Source organism: Symphalangus syndactylus, chromosome 23 (genome assembly GCF_028878055.3).
Source record: "Symphalangus syndactylus isolate Jambi chromosome 23, NHGRI_mSymSyn1-v2.1_pri, whole genome shotgun sequence".
Lineage (NCBI taxonomy): Eukaryota > Metazoa > Chordata > Mammalia > Primates > Hylobatidae > Symphalangus > Symphalangus syndactylus.
This window is the reverse complement of record NC_072445.2, coordinates 38,004,752-38,023,086: the sequence shown is the minus strand read 5'-3', so window position 1 is coordinate 38,023,086 and position 18,335 is coordinate 38,004,752. Positions and strand designations below refer to the sequence as shown.

Below are 18,335 nucleotides of genomic sequence, written 5' to 3'. Positions count from 1 at the left end.
CAAAAGGTGCCTGGAGCCTGGCACTGGTTTTCGGGGCTGTCCTCCCGGCAGTGTCCTCTCAGTCCCCAGGCTGTGTAGCTGCTCTCATGGTTTCCTACAGACAATTCTCAGTCATCTCCCCACACAGCTCACCTTTGCCCTGACACCTCCTTCTTTTCCCAGATTTGCTTAAAGCTCATGTCCTCCAGGAAGCCTTCCTGGGTTAGCCCTGTCCCTTCCTTAGCAAGGCTTTGCCCTGCAGCTGACATAAACAGATTATGCATCCTCTGCCTCCCTCATCAGACCAGGGACCCCTGCTGTACACCCTCTACAACCTCCTTGGCAACCTCCTCTGCTCCCCGCTCCACAGGCAAGAATGTGCGGCGGTCCATCCAGGGCGTGGGGCACATGATGTCCACCATGGTGCTGAGCCGCAAGCAGTCCATCTTCAGTGCCCCAAGCCTGTCTGCTGGGTCCAGTGCTGCTGAGCCGCTGGACAGAAGCAAATTTGAGGAGAATGAGGACATTGTGGTGATGGAGACCAAGCTGAAGATCCTGGAAATCCTTCAGGTGCCTGGGCCAGGACCGTGTGGGAGGTGTTGGGTATAGGGAGAAGGTAGTGGGGCAGGTACAGGGAGGCTGGGCAGGGTGAACCCCTTCAGATCTCAGTATTTAGTACTGGAAGTCTCCATCATGATTGGCTGTCAGGCTCAGTGGTTCCCACAGTGTGGTTCTTGGGCCAGCCTCACCTGGGAGCTTGTTAGAAGTGCACATTCTTGGTTGGGTGCAGTGACTCACGCCTATAATCCCAGCACTTTGGGAGGCCAAGGTGGGAGGATTGCTTGAGCTCAGAGTTCAAGACCTGCCTGGGTGAGACCCCGTCTCTATTTAAAAAATAGTAATAATGATAAATAAAAAGAAAAACAGAAATGCACATTCTCGGGCCCCACCCTAGACCTACTGAGTCAGGAATGCTGGAGAGGGGCCCTGTGGGCTGTGTTGTGACAAACCCTCCAGGTGATTCTGAGGTGCACTGAACTCTAATTCAATTCTCCCATTTTACAGATGGGGGAAGTAAAAGCGGGGAGGGGACTTTCCCAAGGTCACAGGGATTTTGAAGCAGAGCTAGAGATTTAAGAACCTATTTCTTGGCAAGGTGGATGCAGTCATCCCTGTTCTGGTCTCATCTGAGACTCCCCAGCCACACCCCAGGAAGGGGCTCATCCCCGAGGCGGGATGAGGGTGCTTGCTTTTGCCTTGCTGTCACCAGAGGGCAGGAAGGGTAGTGCAGTGACCTCCATGGGGGACCTCTGGCGGTCAGAGTGGAGGGAGCTTCTGACTCATTCTGAGGGCTAGGCCTTCCATGTCTGCATCCTGGGGCTTGGCCAAAGGCTCAGTGCCCCATGAGGCTGTGTGACTCACCCATGTCTGCAAGCCCTGCATCCTCACGTCTGCCCCACAGCAGCCTCTCCTCCTCCCTCACAGGCCTCAGTTTCTCCTCCCATGAGTATCTAGGGTCTGTTTGGCTGAGCAGGATAGGAGGACAAGAGTCAGTTTTTGGACCTGGGGGCTTCATTCCCCTTCCTGTCAGTGTCTGGCCTGGGAAAAGGGACTGAGTGGGCCGGGCGCAGGGGTGCTCGCTGCCTCATGCTGAGAGGAGGCCCCCGTCCTCCATCACTGGGGCAGGAGCTGGGGAGAGGGCACCCTGGACCTGGGGAGAGGGGTCTTGTTTTTTTTGCTGTGACATCCTGGAGCATCCCAAATGACTGTGCTGAGGACCCCACTGCCCCAAGTGCTAGAGCCTATTTGGGGGCCCCCTGCCCCCCATAAAGTAGGAAGGGCCTTCTGACCTCAGATTAGTCCTCACCTGACCCCTTCCCTATTCTTTCCCCTCTTCTCCAGTTCATCCTCAATGTCCGCCTGGATTACCGCATCTCCTACCTGCTGTCTGTCTTCAAGAAGGAGTTTGTGGAAGTGTTTCCCATGCAGGACAGCGGGGCTGATGGCACAGCCCCTGCCTTCGACTCTACAAGTGAGTCCCTGCCCTGCCTTCAGGCTGAGGCTGTGCGACCCCCCCAGGGATACGCAGCAGTGGGGTGGAGCCAGCTCCTTAGCCCTGCTGCTTTTTCTAGTCTGCAAAGGCCTTTTCTTTCCGTTGTCTCATTTAATTGCCTCAGTGAGGGGGAAGGGCAGGGATCCTTCCCTTCATTTTCCAAATGGGGAAACTGAGGCTCACAGAAGAGCAGGGACTTGCTCAAGGTGACAGCCAGTCAGAGGCTGAGCCAGACCGGGACCTGGTCTTCTGACTCCTAGCCTGGATCTCTGCCCACTTTGTACTGCCCTGCAGGGGAGTAGAGGGCTGTGGCTCCTCCCCTACTTGGTTCCTTCCCAGAAAGGGGCAGGCAGAGCAGCTGCTGTGCAGCCAGTTCAGGGAAGAGGGTGGTTTGAGTGTCTCCCTGTGCTCCCCTCTTTCCTGGGCTGGGCCTACAACCTGCTTCCATCTGCCCCTCTCCCCACAGCTGCCAACATGAACCTGGATCGCATCGGGGAGCAGGCGGAGGCCATGTTTGGAGTGGGGTGAGGCCAGGGTTGAGTTGCAGGGGTGTGTGGGGGTGGGAGGCTTGACACCCCTTCTTGGGCTGGTCTGGGTTCCTGGACTGGGGGCTGGCCCTTCCTCTCTGCCATTCCCTCTGCAGACCCTCACCGGGCTTTGTGCTCAGCCCCTCCCCTGCCTCCCCAGTCCCAGAGATCTGGGGGGCCCTTTGGTTCCCAGTCATCCCGCCATTCTTCCACCCCTACTCAGGGCAGGTGTGCCTCTCTTATGCAGTGGACTTGAGTCAGGTAGCTGGATAGCTGGAACAACGTCCCCAGTCCCACAGCAGGGAGGAAGTGTGGGGACGTGCATCCCATCCACCCGAAGCCCTGAGGGGCTGGAGGCAGAGGCTCACTGGGGGCTCTTAGCATCTTGGGGCCAGGCTTGTGCCTGGGTCTAGCAGGGCTTATGGACTGCTTTTCAGAATGGTGATTGTAAACTCATAAAATAAAGCACATAACAAGACAAAGGGAACCAATGGCTTGGAGCAACAGTTATCAAAATATTGGAGAAAACAAATTAGTAGTGACAGTTATATATGTGCCTCTTTACTAATACGTTAAGTAGCGAGCCGCACCGGCGGGTATAATTAGTACCATTACTTCAAGGCAGCGACGAATATAAACGATATTTTGTGATTTCTCTTAACAACTCTGAGGTGATGTGAAAACATCTGTTATATTTATTGGTGACAGACTTACAGGTGCCACAAATATTTCCTCATTGAAGGAAATGCTGTATTTTGGTTAGAGGTTGGGAAAAATAAAGATGTAGCATTTTCTCCATCTCTGTTCATGGGCCCAGCTTCTATCCATGAATCCCCTGCATGGTGGCAGTGGGATCTGTGTTAAGAGTCCTTGCTTCTGGCTGGATGTGGTCGCTCATGCCTGTAATCCCAGCACTTTGGGAGGCCGAGATGGGCAGATCACTTGAGGTCAGGAGTTCGAGACCAGCCTGGCCAGCATGGTGAAACCCTGTCTCTACTAAAAATACAAAAATTAGCCGGGTATATTGGCACACACTGGTAATCCCAGCTACTCAGGAGGCTGAAACAGGAGAATCATTTGAATCCGGCAGGTGGAGGTTGCAGTGAGCCAAGATCATGCACTGGCTGCATTCCATCCTGGGTGACAGAGCAAGACTCTGTCTCAAAAAAAAAAAAAAAAAAAAAGAGTCCTTGCTTCAGTTGCTTAATCAAGGGGAGTCCCGAGAGATCCCAAGAGACATGGGTCACTCCGGGGATTCAGGGGAGTGGCTGTTAAACTGCTGAGAAAGTGTCAATATTTTATTTTATTTTATTTATTTATTTTTTTTTGAGACGGAGTCTCGCTCTTTCACCCAGGCTGGAGTGCAGTGGCGCGATCTCGGCTCACTGCAAGCTCCCCGCCTCCCGGGTTCACGCCATTCTCCTGCCTCAGCCTCTCCGAGTAGCTGGGACTACAGGCGCCCGCCACCACGCCCGGCTAATTTTTTGTATTTTTAGTAGAGACGGGGTTTCACCGTGGTCTCGATCTCCTGACCTTGTGATCCGCCCGCCTTGGCCTCCCAAAGTGCTGGGATTACAAGCGTGAGCCACCGCGCCCGGCCTAATATTTTAAACACATTTAGACTGGCCCTGCATCTGCTAATTGGGTGGCGGAGAGTGTGCTTGTGCCAGGGCCCCTTACCCGCCACGGACAGCAGGGAGCGTGCCGGTCTCACCCGTGCGCCCTGCACCCTTGTGCCCGCAGGAAGACGAGCAGCATGCTGGAGGTGGACGACGAGGGCGGCCGCATGTTCTTGCGGGTGCTCATCCACCTCACCATGCACGACTATGCGCCGCTGGTCTCGGGTGCCCTGCAGCTGCTCTTCAAGCACTTCAGCCAGCGCCAGGAGGCCATGCACACCTTCAAGCAGGTGATAGGACTACCTGGCCCTGGCCCTGGCCCTGAGCATGAGGCCTGCACTGGGCACGGGGGGACAGTAAACGATGATTAAGGAGCTCACAGCTCAGGGGGTAACTTGGGATGCCCATTTGGGGTTTTCAGCCTTGCTGAGCTCCTAGGTGAAGACTGAGTCTCCTGGCCTGGCTCAGTGCCTGCCATTTCTTATGATGTGGACAGCACTTTACAGTTTGCAAACTCTATTATATGCACCTATGCTAAATGCTTCGAATCATGCCTAGCATGCAGACAACCCTCACTGACGTGACTGGCATTTGCTATTGTGATGTCACGCAGTCCCGACAATCCCTGTGAAATATCAATACCAGTCGGTTTTGGCCTTTAAAAAAATAAGTGCCTGCCATGTACCAGGCACTGAGCACTGGACTTGCATTATTGCATGGCATTCTCACAGCAGTCCTGACAGTGAGGTTACTACTCTCCCTCCATTTCCAGAGCGGGGAGAAATCCAGGCCCAGGGAGCTTTCCTCCATTGCCCACTGACCCAGAGCGAGGATGATGGCAGTCAGACACAGGCCTGGGTCATTCAGGGTTCAGGGCTGCCAATATGTTTTGCCCTGCCTGTTTGGGGTCTCAGTGGATAAGTGACAGACCACAGCCACATGTGACAATAGTCAGTGAGTAACTGAAGCCAGGTTATGTGGCAGCTCAGGGCAGGCAGTGCAGGGAGGCCTGTGGCCATCAGGGAAGGCTTCCTGGAGGTGGTGGGCTTCTGGCAGAGCCAGAAACATTGAGTGGGAATTGGCTCGGTGGAGAGGGCCAGGTGGTCTACAGGAGGGGAACCCTCGAGCAGGGAAGGTGCTGGAGGTCTCTAAGTGGCATGGACCTGGAGCCCATCTCACCAGCCAGGCCCATCCTCCATCTTCAGGTCCAGCTGCTGATCTCAGCACAGGACGTGGAGAACTACAAGGTGATCAAGTCGGAGCTGGACCGGCTGCGGACCATGGTGGAGAAGTCAGAGCTGTGGGTGGACAAGAAGGGCAGCAGCAAGGGCGAGGAGGTGGAGGCAGGAGCCGCCAAGGACAAGAAGGAGGTAAGTGGGGCTCCAGGGGACCAGGGCAGGCCTCCCTGTGAGGGCTGGGCCTGGCTGACCTCCATCCTCTCTCTGCTTTCAGCGTCCCACGGATGAGGAGGGCTTTCTGCACCCACCAGGGGAGAAAAGCAGTGAAAACTACCAGATCGTCAAGGGCGTGAGTGGCCAAGGGTCCTCGGGGTAGGGCTCTGCAGCCCCAGTGGTCCTGGGGGCTCCCACTGGCCCGGCCACCTGTGCCTCTCCTGCTGGCCACTGGCCCTCACAATAGACATCTTCCAGCCTTTGCTGCACATTAAAAACAGCCCTGCCAAGGTCCAGATGGAATTATTTTAAAGCTGAAGGAATTCCATGAAATTCCATTTCACAGTCATATTGTTCTATTTACTTTTATGGGTGGAATTGGTTTTTTTAGTGCTTCCCTGGCCTGTTGTGAGGGTCTGATTCAGCACCCGTGACCTCCTTCCTCCTTCCTGTCCTGGGTGCCAGCTGGAGCTTGGCTGTGGTGGGCTGGGCAGAGGGCAGCCTGAGAAGTAGGGAAGGGGCTCTGGCTCACCCACCTCCCCTGCAGATCCTGGAACGGCTGAACAAGATGTGCGGGGTCGGGGAGCAAATGAGGAAGAAGCAGCAACGGCTGCTGAAGAACATGGATGCCCACAAGGTCATGCTGGACCTGCTGCAGATCCCCTACGACAAGGTGGCTCTGACTTCTGACCTCTGACTCCCCAGGGTGGCTTCCCCCTGAACCCTGACCTCTCCCAGCCTCGCCTGGCCTCTTACACTTCCCTGTTTGTTTGCAGGCACACCTTGACCCCTGAACCCTGTCTTAGTATCGGTTCAACCTTTGACCCTCTACCCCTCATCCTAATCCCCTTTGACCTTGATTTAACCCCAGCCTCATGTTGATTCTTGACCTTGACTCCCTTTTCTTCCCGCTCTCTAGCCTAACCCTGATAATCTCAGCTTCATCTCAGCCTTTGACCCTCAGCTTCCTTACCTTGACCCATGTTGACCCTAACTGAACCCAACCTCTCCTTGACCCATGACATCAATGCTGGCCTTGTCCTGACCCCTGGTTTTGATTCCTTATCCTGACATCTTATGCTGACCTGTCCCCAGGCCCACCCTGGCTCCTGACTCCAATCTTAGTCTCATCTCCCCTTTTGACCCTCAGCCCCTTGCCATGACTGATCTTGATTTCAGTATGTCCCAGGCCTCACCTTGACGCTGACCGTGACCCTGTCACCTTGCCCCAACTCCAGCCTCATCTCGGCCATTGAGCTCCCGCCCCTCACACATTTCCATCCTGACCTGGGGGCCCCACTTTCCCTTTACGCTGGCCTCTTCACGGTCCCAGTCCCAAGCCCGACCCACCGCTGCTCCTGTCAGAGCTCAGCCGGGGCCTCGCCTCCCTCCTTGGTGGGCCCAACACCCTCTCCCTGCCTCCTGTGCCCAGGGTGATGCCAAGATGATGGAGATCCTGCGCTACACACACCAGTTCTTGCAGAAGTTCTGTGCGGGGAACCCCGGCAACCAGGCCCTGCTGCACAAGCACCTGCACCTCTTCCTCACGCCAGGGGTGAGGGCGCAGGGCTGGGAGCACCTGGGCGAGGCAGGGGATGGGGGGTGGGGACGGGGCCCAGATCTCTTTCTGACAGATGCCCCCCACTGCAGCTCCTGGAGGCAGAGACCATGCAGCACATCTTCCTGAACAACTATCAGCTCTGCTCCGAGATCAGTGAGCCTGTGTTGCAGCACTTCGTGCACCTGCTGGCCACGCACGGGCGCCATGTGCAGTACCTGGACTTCCTGCACACCGTCATCAAGGCCGAGGGCAAGTACGTCAAGAAGTGCCAGGACATGATCATGACTGAGGTGAGGGCGGGGCTGAGGGGTGCTCAGGCGTCTTGGGGTGGGGGACCGGAGCGGAGGCTTGGCGGGAAGGCCACAGAGTTAGAGAAGTCAGACAGTGGGTCACAAAAGGAACACTCAGCTGCTGACCACAGAGGGGTCGCAGAGGGAGAAGTGAGGCTGCAGATGTGGTAGAACTCAGCCTGTGGGCCTGATAGAACTCAAGCAGGGTCCCAGTAGCATCAGGCACCTAGCAGAACTCAGACAATAGGCCAGAAAGAAATCAAGCATGCATTCCTTCACTTGTCACTCGTCATTGTTTATTTAAAATCAGGAAGCACCTGCTACGTGCCACAGACTGTACATGCATGGGGGACATCAGCTGAGTGTCAGCTCCTGGGGGGCACGGGCAGGGACCCCGTCCTTTGTGGGCATCGCCAGGGCCCCAGTGTGTGGCACATAGTAGGTTCTCAACAGACACCTGTTGAGTGAAGGCATGAAGGATAAAGGGCTGAGTCTAAATCTGGAACAGATGTGGTCTCTGCCCCTGAGCATCTGACAGTGTAGGCGGCAGGGGGAGAAAGGAGCAAACACTGAAGGGAGATTAGGACATCATAAACAAGACACGATGTGCTGGAACTGCTGTGCAGTGTTAATTATTAATTTCTATTACTATATTACTGCGAATAATGCAGTCGCTGGCACGAGAGGGATGCAGTGTGTACTCAGCGAGGAGGGTTTAAATAACTGCTGCGGGAGCACAGGAGAGGGAGGGGGTGAGCAGGGTGGGATTAGCGAGGCTTCCTGGAGGAAGCTGCCTCTGAGATGACCCCTATGGGGACTTCTTTCCAGTGGGGAGAAGTGGGGACTTTCTGGGTCCTGGGGTCAATATCTCTGCGGGCAGAGGGCCTGAGACATCAGCTGGGGAACCCCCAAATCCCAGCCAGGGGAGGGTTTTCCTGATTTCAGGTAAGGGCTATGGTCAGAGTCCCAGTTTCTCCCTGGTAAGCAACGGAGAGGGGAACCCAGGGCTTGCTGGACCGAGAGTGTGACACGTGCCCCCTCCCGCCCGCAGCTGACCAATGCAGGTGACGATGTGGTCGTGTTCTACAATGATAAGGCATCGCTGGCCCACCTGCTGGACATGATGAAGGCCGCCCGCGACGGCGTGGAGGACCACAGCCCCCTCATGTACCACATTTCCCTGGTGGACCTGCTGGCCGCCTGTGCCGAGGGCAAAAATGTCTACACTGAGATCAAGTGCACCTCGCTGCTGCCGCTGGAGGACGTGGTGTCTGTGGTGACGCATGAGGACTGCATCACCGAGGTGGGGATCAGGGGACTGGGAAAGACGGCTGGAGATGGGGCGAAGGGGTGGGTAAAGCCACAGGACAGGAAGAGTGGGTGAAGCAAAGCCAGGGAAGTGGGCAGGAACCGGGAGGCCAGGGGACAGGAGCAATGTGGCAGGGAGAGCCTGGCCAGGTGGCCCTGTTTGCGCCCCTGACCTCCCGCCCGCTGCCCAGGTGAAAATGGCCTATGTGAACTTCGTGAACCACTGCTACGTGGACACGGAGGTGGAGATGAAGGAGATCTACACCAGCAACCACATCTGGACGCTCTTTGAGAACTTCACCCTGGACATGGCTCGGGTCTGTCCCCGTGAGGGGTGTGGGCGAAGCCCCCCAGGAGGGGTGGGAGTGGAGGGGCCCCATGTGAGGAGCCCCCAGCCATCCCTCTCTCCTGCCTCAGGTCTGCAGCAAGCGTGAGAAGCGCGTGGCTGACCCCGCCCTGGAGAAGTACGTGCTGAGCGTCGTGCTGGACACCATCAACGCCTTCTTCAGCTCCCCATTCTCCGAGAACAGCACTTCCCTGCAGGTGAGCTTCTCCTCTCCCCCCACCCCTGGGCCGACTTGCCTAGCTTTTGTGAAGGGAAGGGGGGAAATAAGAATACTTATTTATATTTGCTTATACTACAGAAAGAAGTAACAAAAGGATACGTAAGTGTATTGGTTATCTTTTTTTTTTTTTGAGATGGAGTTTCACTCTGTGGCCCAGGCCGGAGTGCAGTGGCGCGATCTCTGCTCACTGCAAGCTCTGCCTCCTGGGTTCACGCCATTCACCTGCGTCAGCTTCCCGAGTAGCTGGGACTACAGGTGTCCGCCACCACGCCCAGCTAATTTTTGTATTTTTAGTATAAACAGGGTTTCACCGTGTTAGCCAGGATGGTCTCGATCTCCTGACCTCATGATCTGCCCGCCTTGGCCTCCCAAAGTGTTGGGATTAGGCGTGAGCCACCGCGCCCAGCCTAAGTGTATTAGTTATCTATACCATGTTAACAAATTATCCCCAAACCTAGCAGTTAAAACAACAAGCATTCGCTATCTCAGTTTCTGTGGGCCAGAATGACAGTGGGAATGGTACCATCCAGAAGGAACTCCTAAGTCCAGTGGGTGTGGCGGATCCCAGAGTGGCAGCACTTACTCACCAAAGATAAGGTAGACGTGCCATCCATGGGATGGTACAGCCAAAGCAGGGATCACGACAGTCTCCCTGGCAGAGATCCTTCGTGCTGGCTAGTTGATCACAGTGATCTTAGAACTGAAATAGGCAGGCAGCCCTCTGAAGGCCTAAGCAGAAGGGCTCCAGGCCAGTGTACAGAAGCCCGATTTGAATCTCGAAAGATTCAAATCTCTGGCTCCTCGGTCAATCCCCAGATTCCCAGACTCGAGCCAGTGCTCAGCCCAGAGCCCCCTGAATGAAAGCGAGCCAGGTTCCCTTAAGGAGGGGCCTTGCTACATGACCAAAATCAAAGAAACACTGGAAGCATACAAAAGAAACCAACAAAAGGGGCTACCTAGGGGCATAGGGGCTGGGGTGGGGTGGGATAGTGCTTCTAAGATTGGGGGGAGAAATGCTGAGTCCTGCCTTCCCAGGAAGGGTGGTGTATTTTGACACACATTGTTTGGGCCCTGGGATCCCACTGGGATGATGGAACTCTGGTAATTGGTATCAGCTTTCCCCATCCTTGATCAGCTCCAGGGCAATGAGGGTGATGGGGGAGAGACTTCTCAAAGTGTTACGTTTTTTTTTTTTTTTTTTTGAGATGGACTCTCACTCTGTGTCCCAGGCTAGAGTACAGTAGCACAACCTTGGCTCACTTGCAACCCCTGCCTCCCAGGTTCAAGCAATTCTCCAGCCTCAGCCTCCCGAGTAGCTGGGATTATAGGCGCCCACCACCACGCCTGGCTAATTTTTGTATTTTTAGTAAAGACAGGGTTTCACCATGTTGGCCAGGCTGGTCTCGAACTCCAGACCTCGAGTCATCCACCCACGGTGGCCTCCCCCAAAGTGCTGACATTACAGGTGTGAGCCACTGCGCCCGGCCTCAAAGTGTTATCTTTTAAATAACCTTTTGGTTTTTGAACCATGTAAATCCATCACCTTTTTATGACATTAATTTTTTTAAACATTTTTTAAAAGGGTCAGCAACATGGCTATGAGCCCACGGCCTTGGGGAGTTACAGGGCTGCCATGCGCAGTTGGGCAGGTCACACACTGCTGAAGGGAATAGAAGTACCTTTTTCCAACTGGCACAGAGGCACATGGTGGCTAGTGAAGGCTCCGTCTCTCCACCCGTGCCCATTCTGATTGGGCCCTGGTTCCTGGACCTGGGGTTGCCCAGGGTGGGGGCCTGGGCTGCAGCAGCGGGCTCTGTGACTTCTTGCAGACACACCAGACGATTGTGGTGCAGCTGCTGCAGTCCACCACACGCCTCCTCGAGTGTCCGTGGCTACAGCAGCAGCACAAGGGCTCCGTGGAGGCCTGCATCCGGACCCTCGCCATGGTGGGTGAGTGTGCCGGGGCACTGGCCAGCTCCAAACCACTCCTCCTGCCGCTCGCAGTGGGGACGCCTGCCCTCCTAATAAACACTTTATCCCTAAGCTCGCCCATCTCCTGCTCCCAGGTGGTTGTCAGTAAGTTCTTTTTGGTGTCTGCCTCATCCTGACAATTGAGAGAAGCTGTTTTCTCTTGTGGGTCAGTTCCCCAGAGAAGGATGCTCGCCGATATTCTCCAGCTAGAGTTTTTTATGGGTATTTGCAGATGGGCTCAGGCAGGAGGGAGGCCTGTGGATTGTTAGGGACAGTTGGGGAAGAGGACAGGACAGGTGAGAGAGAGGAAGGGGAAGTCAGGGTAGAGCCAGGGGGGAATCAAAGAGGCAGAAACTCCTTTTACCCAACAAGGGGAAGAAAGCCTCTCAGTCCCTCAAGCATAGGCCAGGGTGGGAGGTCTCTGTCCCCAGACCCTTGGTCTAGTTTGCTCTGTCTCCTGGTGTGGCACCCCTGAGCCTGGCCTCTGGCTGGTTGAACTGCCCCCGCACCAGCACTCCAGCACCCCCTCCCTTCCCACCCAGCCAAGGGCCGGGCCATCTTGTTGCCCATGGACCTGGACGCCCACATCAGCTCGATGCTCAGCAGTGGAGCCAGCTGTGCAGCTGCCGCCCAGCGGAACGCCTCCAGCTACAAGGCAACCACACGGGCCTTCCCCCGCGTCACCCCCACCGCCAACCAGTGGGACTACAAGAACATCATTGAGAAGTTGCAGGTGGGTGTGGGGCTGCCTGGCATCTGCCTTGGGAGCTGCCTGGTTGACTCAGCAGCTCCCCTACTTTGGAGGAGCACGTTCTTGGGGAGTGTTTCTTCCTGGCCTGCCCACACTTCCAGGAAGGGGCTGGTTGGCTTCTCTACACTCTGGGGCTGCTAAGGGCCGGCCCAGCAGCAGGGGACTGGGGAGCCTCCTTCCAGAGGAAGCCTGGAGAACCCAGGGGCCTGCTAGTGGGGTTGGAGCTCATGAGGGGATCGGGACCACCCCTCACTCCTACAGCGCCCTCCTGTCTATGCAGCACATTTCTGTGCGCTGTCTCGTTGGCCTGTAGAGGGAGTGTGGTGGATTATTTTCCCCACGTGGCAGGAGACTGAGGCTCAGAGAGGGTAAGGGGTTTGCCCAACGTCACACAGAGCTGGGAGAGAAGCCAGGCCTTGCAGCTCCCAGCCAGGGCTCTGAGCAGACAGGCATCACACTGTGTTCAGGGTGTCTCTGTGGGTGTGGGCCCCTCAGACAGAGGCCGGGCAATCTGTGGGGCTGTTTGGCGTTTGGGTCGGGGGAATGGCAGTCACACCCAGGTCATTTCTTGGGCCTGGCAATGACCCTGCCCTGCCCACCCCAGGACATCATCACAGCCCTGGAGGAGCGGCTGAAGCCCCTGGTACAGGCTGAGCTGTCCGTGCTGGTGGACGTCCTGCACTGGCCTGAGCTGCTCTTCCTGGAGGGCAGTGAGGCCTACCAGCGCTGCGAGAGTGGGGGCTTCCTGTCCAAGTGAGCAAGACACTGGGGCGTGGGGGCAGCAGGGGTGCAGCGGCGGAGGACAGGGAAGGGCCCGGTAGGGACTAAACAGGCTCACAGGGTCAGAGGGCCTGGGGGTGTTCCTGCCTGGGATGGGTGGGGAAGTAGCTGGAGGCAGGCAGTGTGGGGCTGCCCTGAGCTGCCTCCTTGGCCGGCCCAGGCTGATCCAGCACACCAAGGACCTCATGGAGTCGGAGGAGAAGCTGTGCATCAAGGTGCTGCGGACCCTGCAGCAGATGCTGCTCAAGAAGACCAAGTACGGGGACCGGGTGAGTGCCCCGGTGGGGCAAGTGCTGGGTGGGCCAGTCAGGAGTGCCCAGGGGCTCAGGGTCAAGCCCGTCAGGCCAGTGGTCAGTGGTGGGCTGTACCCACAATGGGGCCTCACTCCCATCCTCCCCCAGGGCAACCAGCTGCGCAAGATGCTGCTGCAAAACTACCTCCAGAACCGGAAGTCCACCTCGCGGGGGGACCTTCCTGACCCCATGGGCACTGGTCAGTATCGCCTTCCCCTGCCCCCGGGCCCTCCCTTCCACTCTCCTGTCGCACCAGCTCTCCCTCAACCGAGTCCCCCCTCCAGGCCTGGACCCAGACTGGTCAGCAATCGCGGCCACCCAGTGCCGGCTGGACAAGGAGGGGGCCACCAAGTTGGTCTGCGACCTCATCACCAGCACCAAGAACGAGAAGATCTTCCAGGAGAGCATCGGCCTGGCCATCCGCCTGCTGGATGGTGGCAACACAGAGATCCAGGTGTGGGGGGCCTGGGGCCTGGATATGCCCTCCTTTGCCTCCCACCCTTTTTGGAGGAGGTGGGCCTTGAGTTGGGCACTGAAGGCCGAGGAGGGTGTGAAAGAGGAGAGGCCTGGGCAGTGGCTGAGAGGTGAGAAGGGTGGGTGTGATGGGGGCAGGATGGTGAGGAGACGGGCTCAGGCCTGGCTGGGGCAGAGGGGTATGCGGGGGTGATGAAAGTACCATGTGACACAGGAGCAGACATCAGGCATGGAGCCGCCCACGGGTGGCCATGGATGCTAGCCGCCAGCACCCAGGCCTGCAGCCAGGCCCCAGCAGTGTGGTGTGCCTGCCCCACGCCCTGAGTAGGAGCAGGGCCCAGTGCTGAGGCTGCTCCCTGGCCACTGTCCACCTCCAGAAATCCTTCCACAACCTGATGATGAGTGACAAGAAGTCAGAGCGCTTCTTCAAGGTGCTGCACGACCGCATGAAGCGGGCCCAGCAGGAGACCAAGTCCACGGTGGCAGTCAACATGAATGACCTGGGCAGCCAGCCACATGAGGACCGCGAGCCAGTCGACCCCACCACCAAAGGTCAGGGGTCTGAGGCAGAGGCACGGCATGACGGGGCTCCCAGGATAAGATGTGCAGGGGGGTGGCCAAGGGGGTGGGCACCTCCAGCCTCACCAGGTCTCGCCCACAGGCCGCTTGGCCTCCTTCTCGATACCTGGCTCCTCATCCCGCTACTCGCTGGGCTCCAGCCTGCGCCGGGGGCACGAGGTGAGCGAACGTGTGCAGAGCAACGAGATGGGCACATCCGTGCTCATCATGCAGCCCATCCTGCGCTTTCTGCAGCTGTTGTGCGAGAACCACAACCGGGACCTGCAGGTGAGCGCCTCGCCACACACCTGCCCCTTCCCCCGCTGGCCAGCCGGCATGCAGACCAGGCACTGTGGCCGGTGTCCCTCTATGGCATGTGTGCCCTTGCCTGGGCACTGCTGCTTTGTGGCCAGTGGTTCCCCTACTCCTGCAGCACACAAGATCATGCTCCCCAGGCCAGCCTCCCTCTCCGTGCTGCAGCTGTGCTGTGCCCAACCCTTCTGTGCCCCGCAGAACTTCCTGCGCTGTCAGAACAACAAAACCAACTACAACTTGGTGTGCGAGACGCTGCAGTTCCTGGACATCATGTGCGGCAGCACCACGGGTGGCCTGGGGCTGCTGGGGCTCTACATCAATGAGGACAATGTGGGCCTCGTCATCCAGACCTTGGAGACCCTCACTGAGTACTGCCAGGGCCCCTGCCATGAGAACCAGGTGAGCTGTCCTGGTGGCACAAGTGGCAGCCAGGGTGGCAGTGTGGACGTGCGGGTAGATGGAGCCAGCTGGGGCAGGGAGAGAGGCTGAGGTCTCTGGAGCTGCCACAATTCTGAGAGGGCCTGGGCCCTGTGTCCCCCACTGCCTCCTGCCAGACCTGCATTGTGACTCACGAGTCCAATGGCATAGACATCATCACTGCACTGATCCTCAATGACATCAGCCCCCTGTGCAAGTACCGCATGGATCTGGTGCTGCAGCTCAAGGTGGGGCCCAGTGGCAGGTGTATGAGTGCTGGGTGTGCATGTGATGTGCATGCAAGTATGTGTGACTTGTGTGTCAAGTGTGCATAGTGGTGTGTAAGGTGTGGGTGTTAGCATTGTGTGTGTGATGGGGCATCATCTGGATGCACAAGTGTGTGGTGTGTGCAGGGTGTGTGTGTAATATACACATGTTTATATGTACATGAGTGCACGTGTGAGCAAGCATGCTGGAACATACACTCACTCTGGATGCAAATATGTTCTGGTTTAGCTGAGGACTTGCTATGTGTGTGTCTGCTGTCTGGGTAGCTGAGTGTTTGCCACAGTGGGGGTGAAGGCAAGCCTATGGGTAGGCTGGCTGTGCAGGATGCTTCTCATTAAGCCGGGGGAGGGAGGATGGGAAGGTCATGGCACCTGACCTTTTGTGAGATGGGAGAGCTGTTATGGAGAGAAATGAGGGAGAAGTTGTCAGGGGCATGGTGTCCTAAGACTGGCCTGCCTTCCTCCGCCCCTCCACCCAGGACAATGCCTCCAAGCTGCTCCTGGCTCTGATGGAGAGCCGGCATGACAGTGAAAATGCTGAACGCATCCTCATCAGCCTGCGACCCCAGGAGCTGGTGAGGCTGGGCAGGTGGGCAGGTGGGGCGGGACCAGGTGGAGTGTGTTGGGATGGGGATGAGGGCCCGGCTGGCCCTACCGCCCTAGGAAGAGAGCATTGGAACAGGCACTGCCCCTCCAGGTGGACGTCATCAAGAAGGCCTACCTGCAGGAGGAAGAGCGTGAGAACTCGGAGGTGAGCCCACGTGACGTGGGCCATAACATCTACATCCTGGCGCTGCAGGTACCAGTTCCACCCATGGCCCTCTGGGTGCCTGACGGCCATCACCCCCTGGCCACCATGCCCCACCCCAGTCGCCATCGTCGCCCCCCAGCCACCATGTCCCCCAGCCACCATGTCCTCCAGCCGCCATGCCCCCCCAGCTGCCATCACCCCCCAGTCGCCATCGTCGCCCCCCAGCCACCATGTCCCCCAGCCACCATGCCCTGGTGACTGTGCTGCCTTTTCCCTCAGCTCTCCAGGCACAATAAACAGCTTCAGCACCTGCTGAAGCCGGTGAAACGCATTCAAGAGGAGGAGGCCGAGGGTATCTCTTCCATGGTGGGTGCTGGCCCCGAGATTGGGGTGGGGGCGGGGCCTGGAGCCCAGGGAGGACCCTCGACCCAAGGGCGTGGCTTGGAACACAGTGAGGCCCTAGAATATGAGCCAGGCTAGAATTTGGGGGTACAGCTCAGGGGGCTGATTGGGACTGGCAGCCAGGGGTGAAACCCAGACAGAAATGGAAGCAAGGCTCAGGTGGGTCTGGGGTGGGTCCGGAAGCTTCAAGCAGGACCCGGGCTACACTTGGGCAGGACTGAGGAGGCCCCCACTATCCTCTGGGATTCTCTGGTCATGGCTCCCACTCCTCTCCCTTTGGCACCAGATTCTCAAGGCTCAGTGGTAGTCAGGCTGGGCTTGGCCTGGTCTGGCTTGGCAGGGACACTCGCTGAAGTGTAGTTCAGAGCTAGGCGAAGGCCTGGGAGGGTGGGGGCTGAGTGCCAGGCTTGGATGTGGAGGCTGGGGCCTGACCTCCGTGCCCTCCCCACCTCCAGCTCAGCCTCAACAACAAGCAGCTGTCACAGATGCTCAAGTCCTCAGTGCCAGCACAGGAGGAGGAGGAAGACCCCCTGGCCTACTACGAGAACCACACGTCCCAGATCGAGGTGGGCCTGTGGGCAGCAGGGGCGGGCACGGGGGCCTGCGCCGGGTGTGACCATGTGCTGTGTGTGCTCAGATTGTGCGGCAGGACCGCAGCATGGAGCAGATCGTGTTCCCAGTGCCTGGCATCTGCCAGTTCCTGACGGAGGAAACCAAGCACCGACTCTTCACCACTACCGAGCAGGACGAGCAGGGCAGCAAAGTGAGCGACTTCTTCGACCAGTCTTCCTTCCTGCACAATGAGATGGAGTGGCAGCGCAAGCTCCGCAGTGAGGACCCAAGGACGGGAGGGTGGGGCGGTCTGGAGCTGCTCATTGATGCCCTGTTATAACGGCCTCCCTTGCCTGCCTGTGGGTGCCCTGCGCCCACTCCCGCCTCACCCCAAGGAAGGGCTCTTCCACGCGTGGCTTCCTCCTGAGTGGGGCCCCGCATGCAAGCGGCAGGGAGTACTCACCAGGGCCCTCCAGCAGCTCACCATTGCCCTCCTCTTCAGGCATGCCGCTGATCTACTGGTTCTCCCGCCGCATGACCCTGTGGGGCAGCATCTCCTTCAACCTGGCCGTGTTTATCAACATCATCATTGCCTTCTTCTACCCTTACATGGAGGGCGCATCCACAGGTGAGAACACAGGGCTGGCCGGCAGGTTCCCCAGGCCCTGCCATGCCTCCTCCCTGGGTTGGGGCAGAGCCTTGAGGCCAGCTGGCCTCTGAGGGGACCAGATGCAGAGTGTGCAAAAGCACCCCCTGTGCCATCCTGCGGGCTCTCGCCCCATCATGGAGACACAGGTGCAGTCCAAGGGGATGGTCAGGGTATTTGACTTCATGGGAGATGGCGCATGCAGTCACGTGCACATGCACAGATGTGTCAGCCAGAAACAAGACCTGGTAGCCGCAGCTGGACAGGGCCTCCCGCTTAGGCCTGAGAGGCAGGTGTAATGAAGGAGGCTAAAACCAGGCACCAGGAACTTAACCGGGAAGGCTGCCAGGAGAAGGTGGCTTTTCGGCACCTGTTGGACCTGCTCTGGGGCCGTGGTGGGCTTGAGGGAGCCCTGCTCACCCTGCCCCTGGCCCCCAGGCGTGCTGGACTCCCCTCTCATCTCACTGCTCTTCTGGATCCTCATCTGCTTCTCCATCGCGGCCCTGTTCACCAAGCGCTACAGCATCCGCCCCCTCATCGTGGCGCTCATCCTGCGCTCCATCTACTATCTGGGCATCGGGCCCACGCTCAACATCCTGGGTGCCCTCAATGTGAGTGCCAGAGGGAGCCCCCATTCCCAAACAAGCTCATGCTCACTGTGCATTCAGACGGCAGGCTGGCCTGCTGCTTCCAGGAGCCACTGCTCTGTCCCATCCCCCCCTCTCTGTTGGGCTCACAAGTTCCTTATAGACTGGTGGCAGGGACTGTTCTGTACCTTCTTCCTTTCCCTCAACACCTGAGGGCAGCTGGCACTCAGAGACAGAAATTCAAGAGTCCCTTTGGA

The 18,335-nt window shown here is 57.8% G+C and overlaps 1 protein-coding gene across 4 annotated transcripts in view; it reads left to right on the top strand.

The window, feature by feature from the left end:
- Positions 1 to 18,335, top strand: part of ITPR3 (inositol 1,4,5-trisphosphate receptor type 3) — a 75,227-nt gene that overhangs the window by 50,033 nt on the left and 6,859 nt on the right. For all 4 annotated transcript variants that reach the window (XM_055264699.2, XM_063632333.1, XM_055264700.2 and 1 more), the window contains 29 exons: positions 350 to 549; positions 1,882 to 2,011; positions 2,499 to 2,556; positions 4,303 to 4,468; positions 5,384 to 5,548; positions 5,631 to 5,705; positions 6,117 to 6,242; positions 7,002 to 7,124; positions 7,220 to 7,420; positions 8,472 to 8,723; positions 8,920 to 9,045; positions 9,146 to 9,271; positions 11,124 to 11,244; positions 11,808 to 11,998; positions 12,621 to 12,769; positions 12,957 to 13,065; positions 13,198 to 13,288; positions 13,374 to 13,543; positions 13,941 to 14,115; positions 14,225 to 14,409; positions 14,635 to 14,835; positions 14,991 to 15,101; positions 15,620 to 15,715; positions 15,838 to 15,939; positions 16,171 to 16,257; positions 16,749 to 16,859; positions 16,931 to 17,123; positions 17,348 to 17,473; positions 17,930 to 18,102. In XM_055264699.2, the coding sequence (XP_055120674.2) occupies positions 350 to 549; positions 1,882 to 2,011; positions 2,499 to 2,556; positions 4,303 to 4,468; positions 5,384 to 5,548; positions 5,631 to 5,705; positions 6,117 to 6,242; positions 7,002 to 7,124; positions 7,220 to 7,420; positions 8,472 to 8,723; positions 8,920 to 9,045; positions 9,146 to 9,271; positions 11,124 to 11,244; positions 11,808 to 11,998; positions 12,621 to 12,769; positions 12,957 to 13,065; positions 13,198 to 13,288; positions 13,374 to 13,543; positions 13,941 to 14,115; positions 14,225 to 14,409; positions 14,635 to 14,835; positions 14,991 to 15,101; positions 15,620 to 15,715; positions 15,838 to 15,939; positions 16,171 to 16,257; positions 16,749 to 16,859; positions 16,931 to 17,123; positions 17,348 to 17,473; positions 17,930 to 18,102 (4,139 nt within the window). The remainder of the gene's footprint in view (positions 1 to 349; positions 550 to 1,881; positions 2,012 to 2,498; positions 2,557 to 4,302; positions 4,469 to 5,383; positions 5,549 to 5,630; positions 5,706 to 6,116; positions 6,243 to 7,001; positions 7,125 to 7,219; positions 7,421 to 8,471; positions 8,724 to 8,919; positions 9,046 to 9,145; positions 9,272 to 11,123; positions 11,245 to 11,807; positions 11,999 to 12,620; positions 12,770 to 12,956; positions 13,066 to 13,197; positions 13,289 to 13,373; positions 13,544 to 13,940; positions 14,116 to 14,224; positions 14,410 to 14,634; positions 14,836 to 14,990; positions 15,102 to 15,619; positions 15,716 to 15,837; positions 15,940 to 16,170; positions 16,258 to 16,748; positions 16,860 to 16,930; positions 17,124 to 17,347; positions 17,474 to 17,929; positions 18,103 to 18,335) is intronic.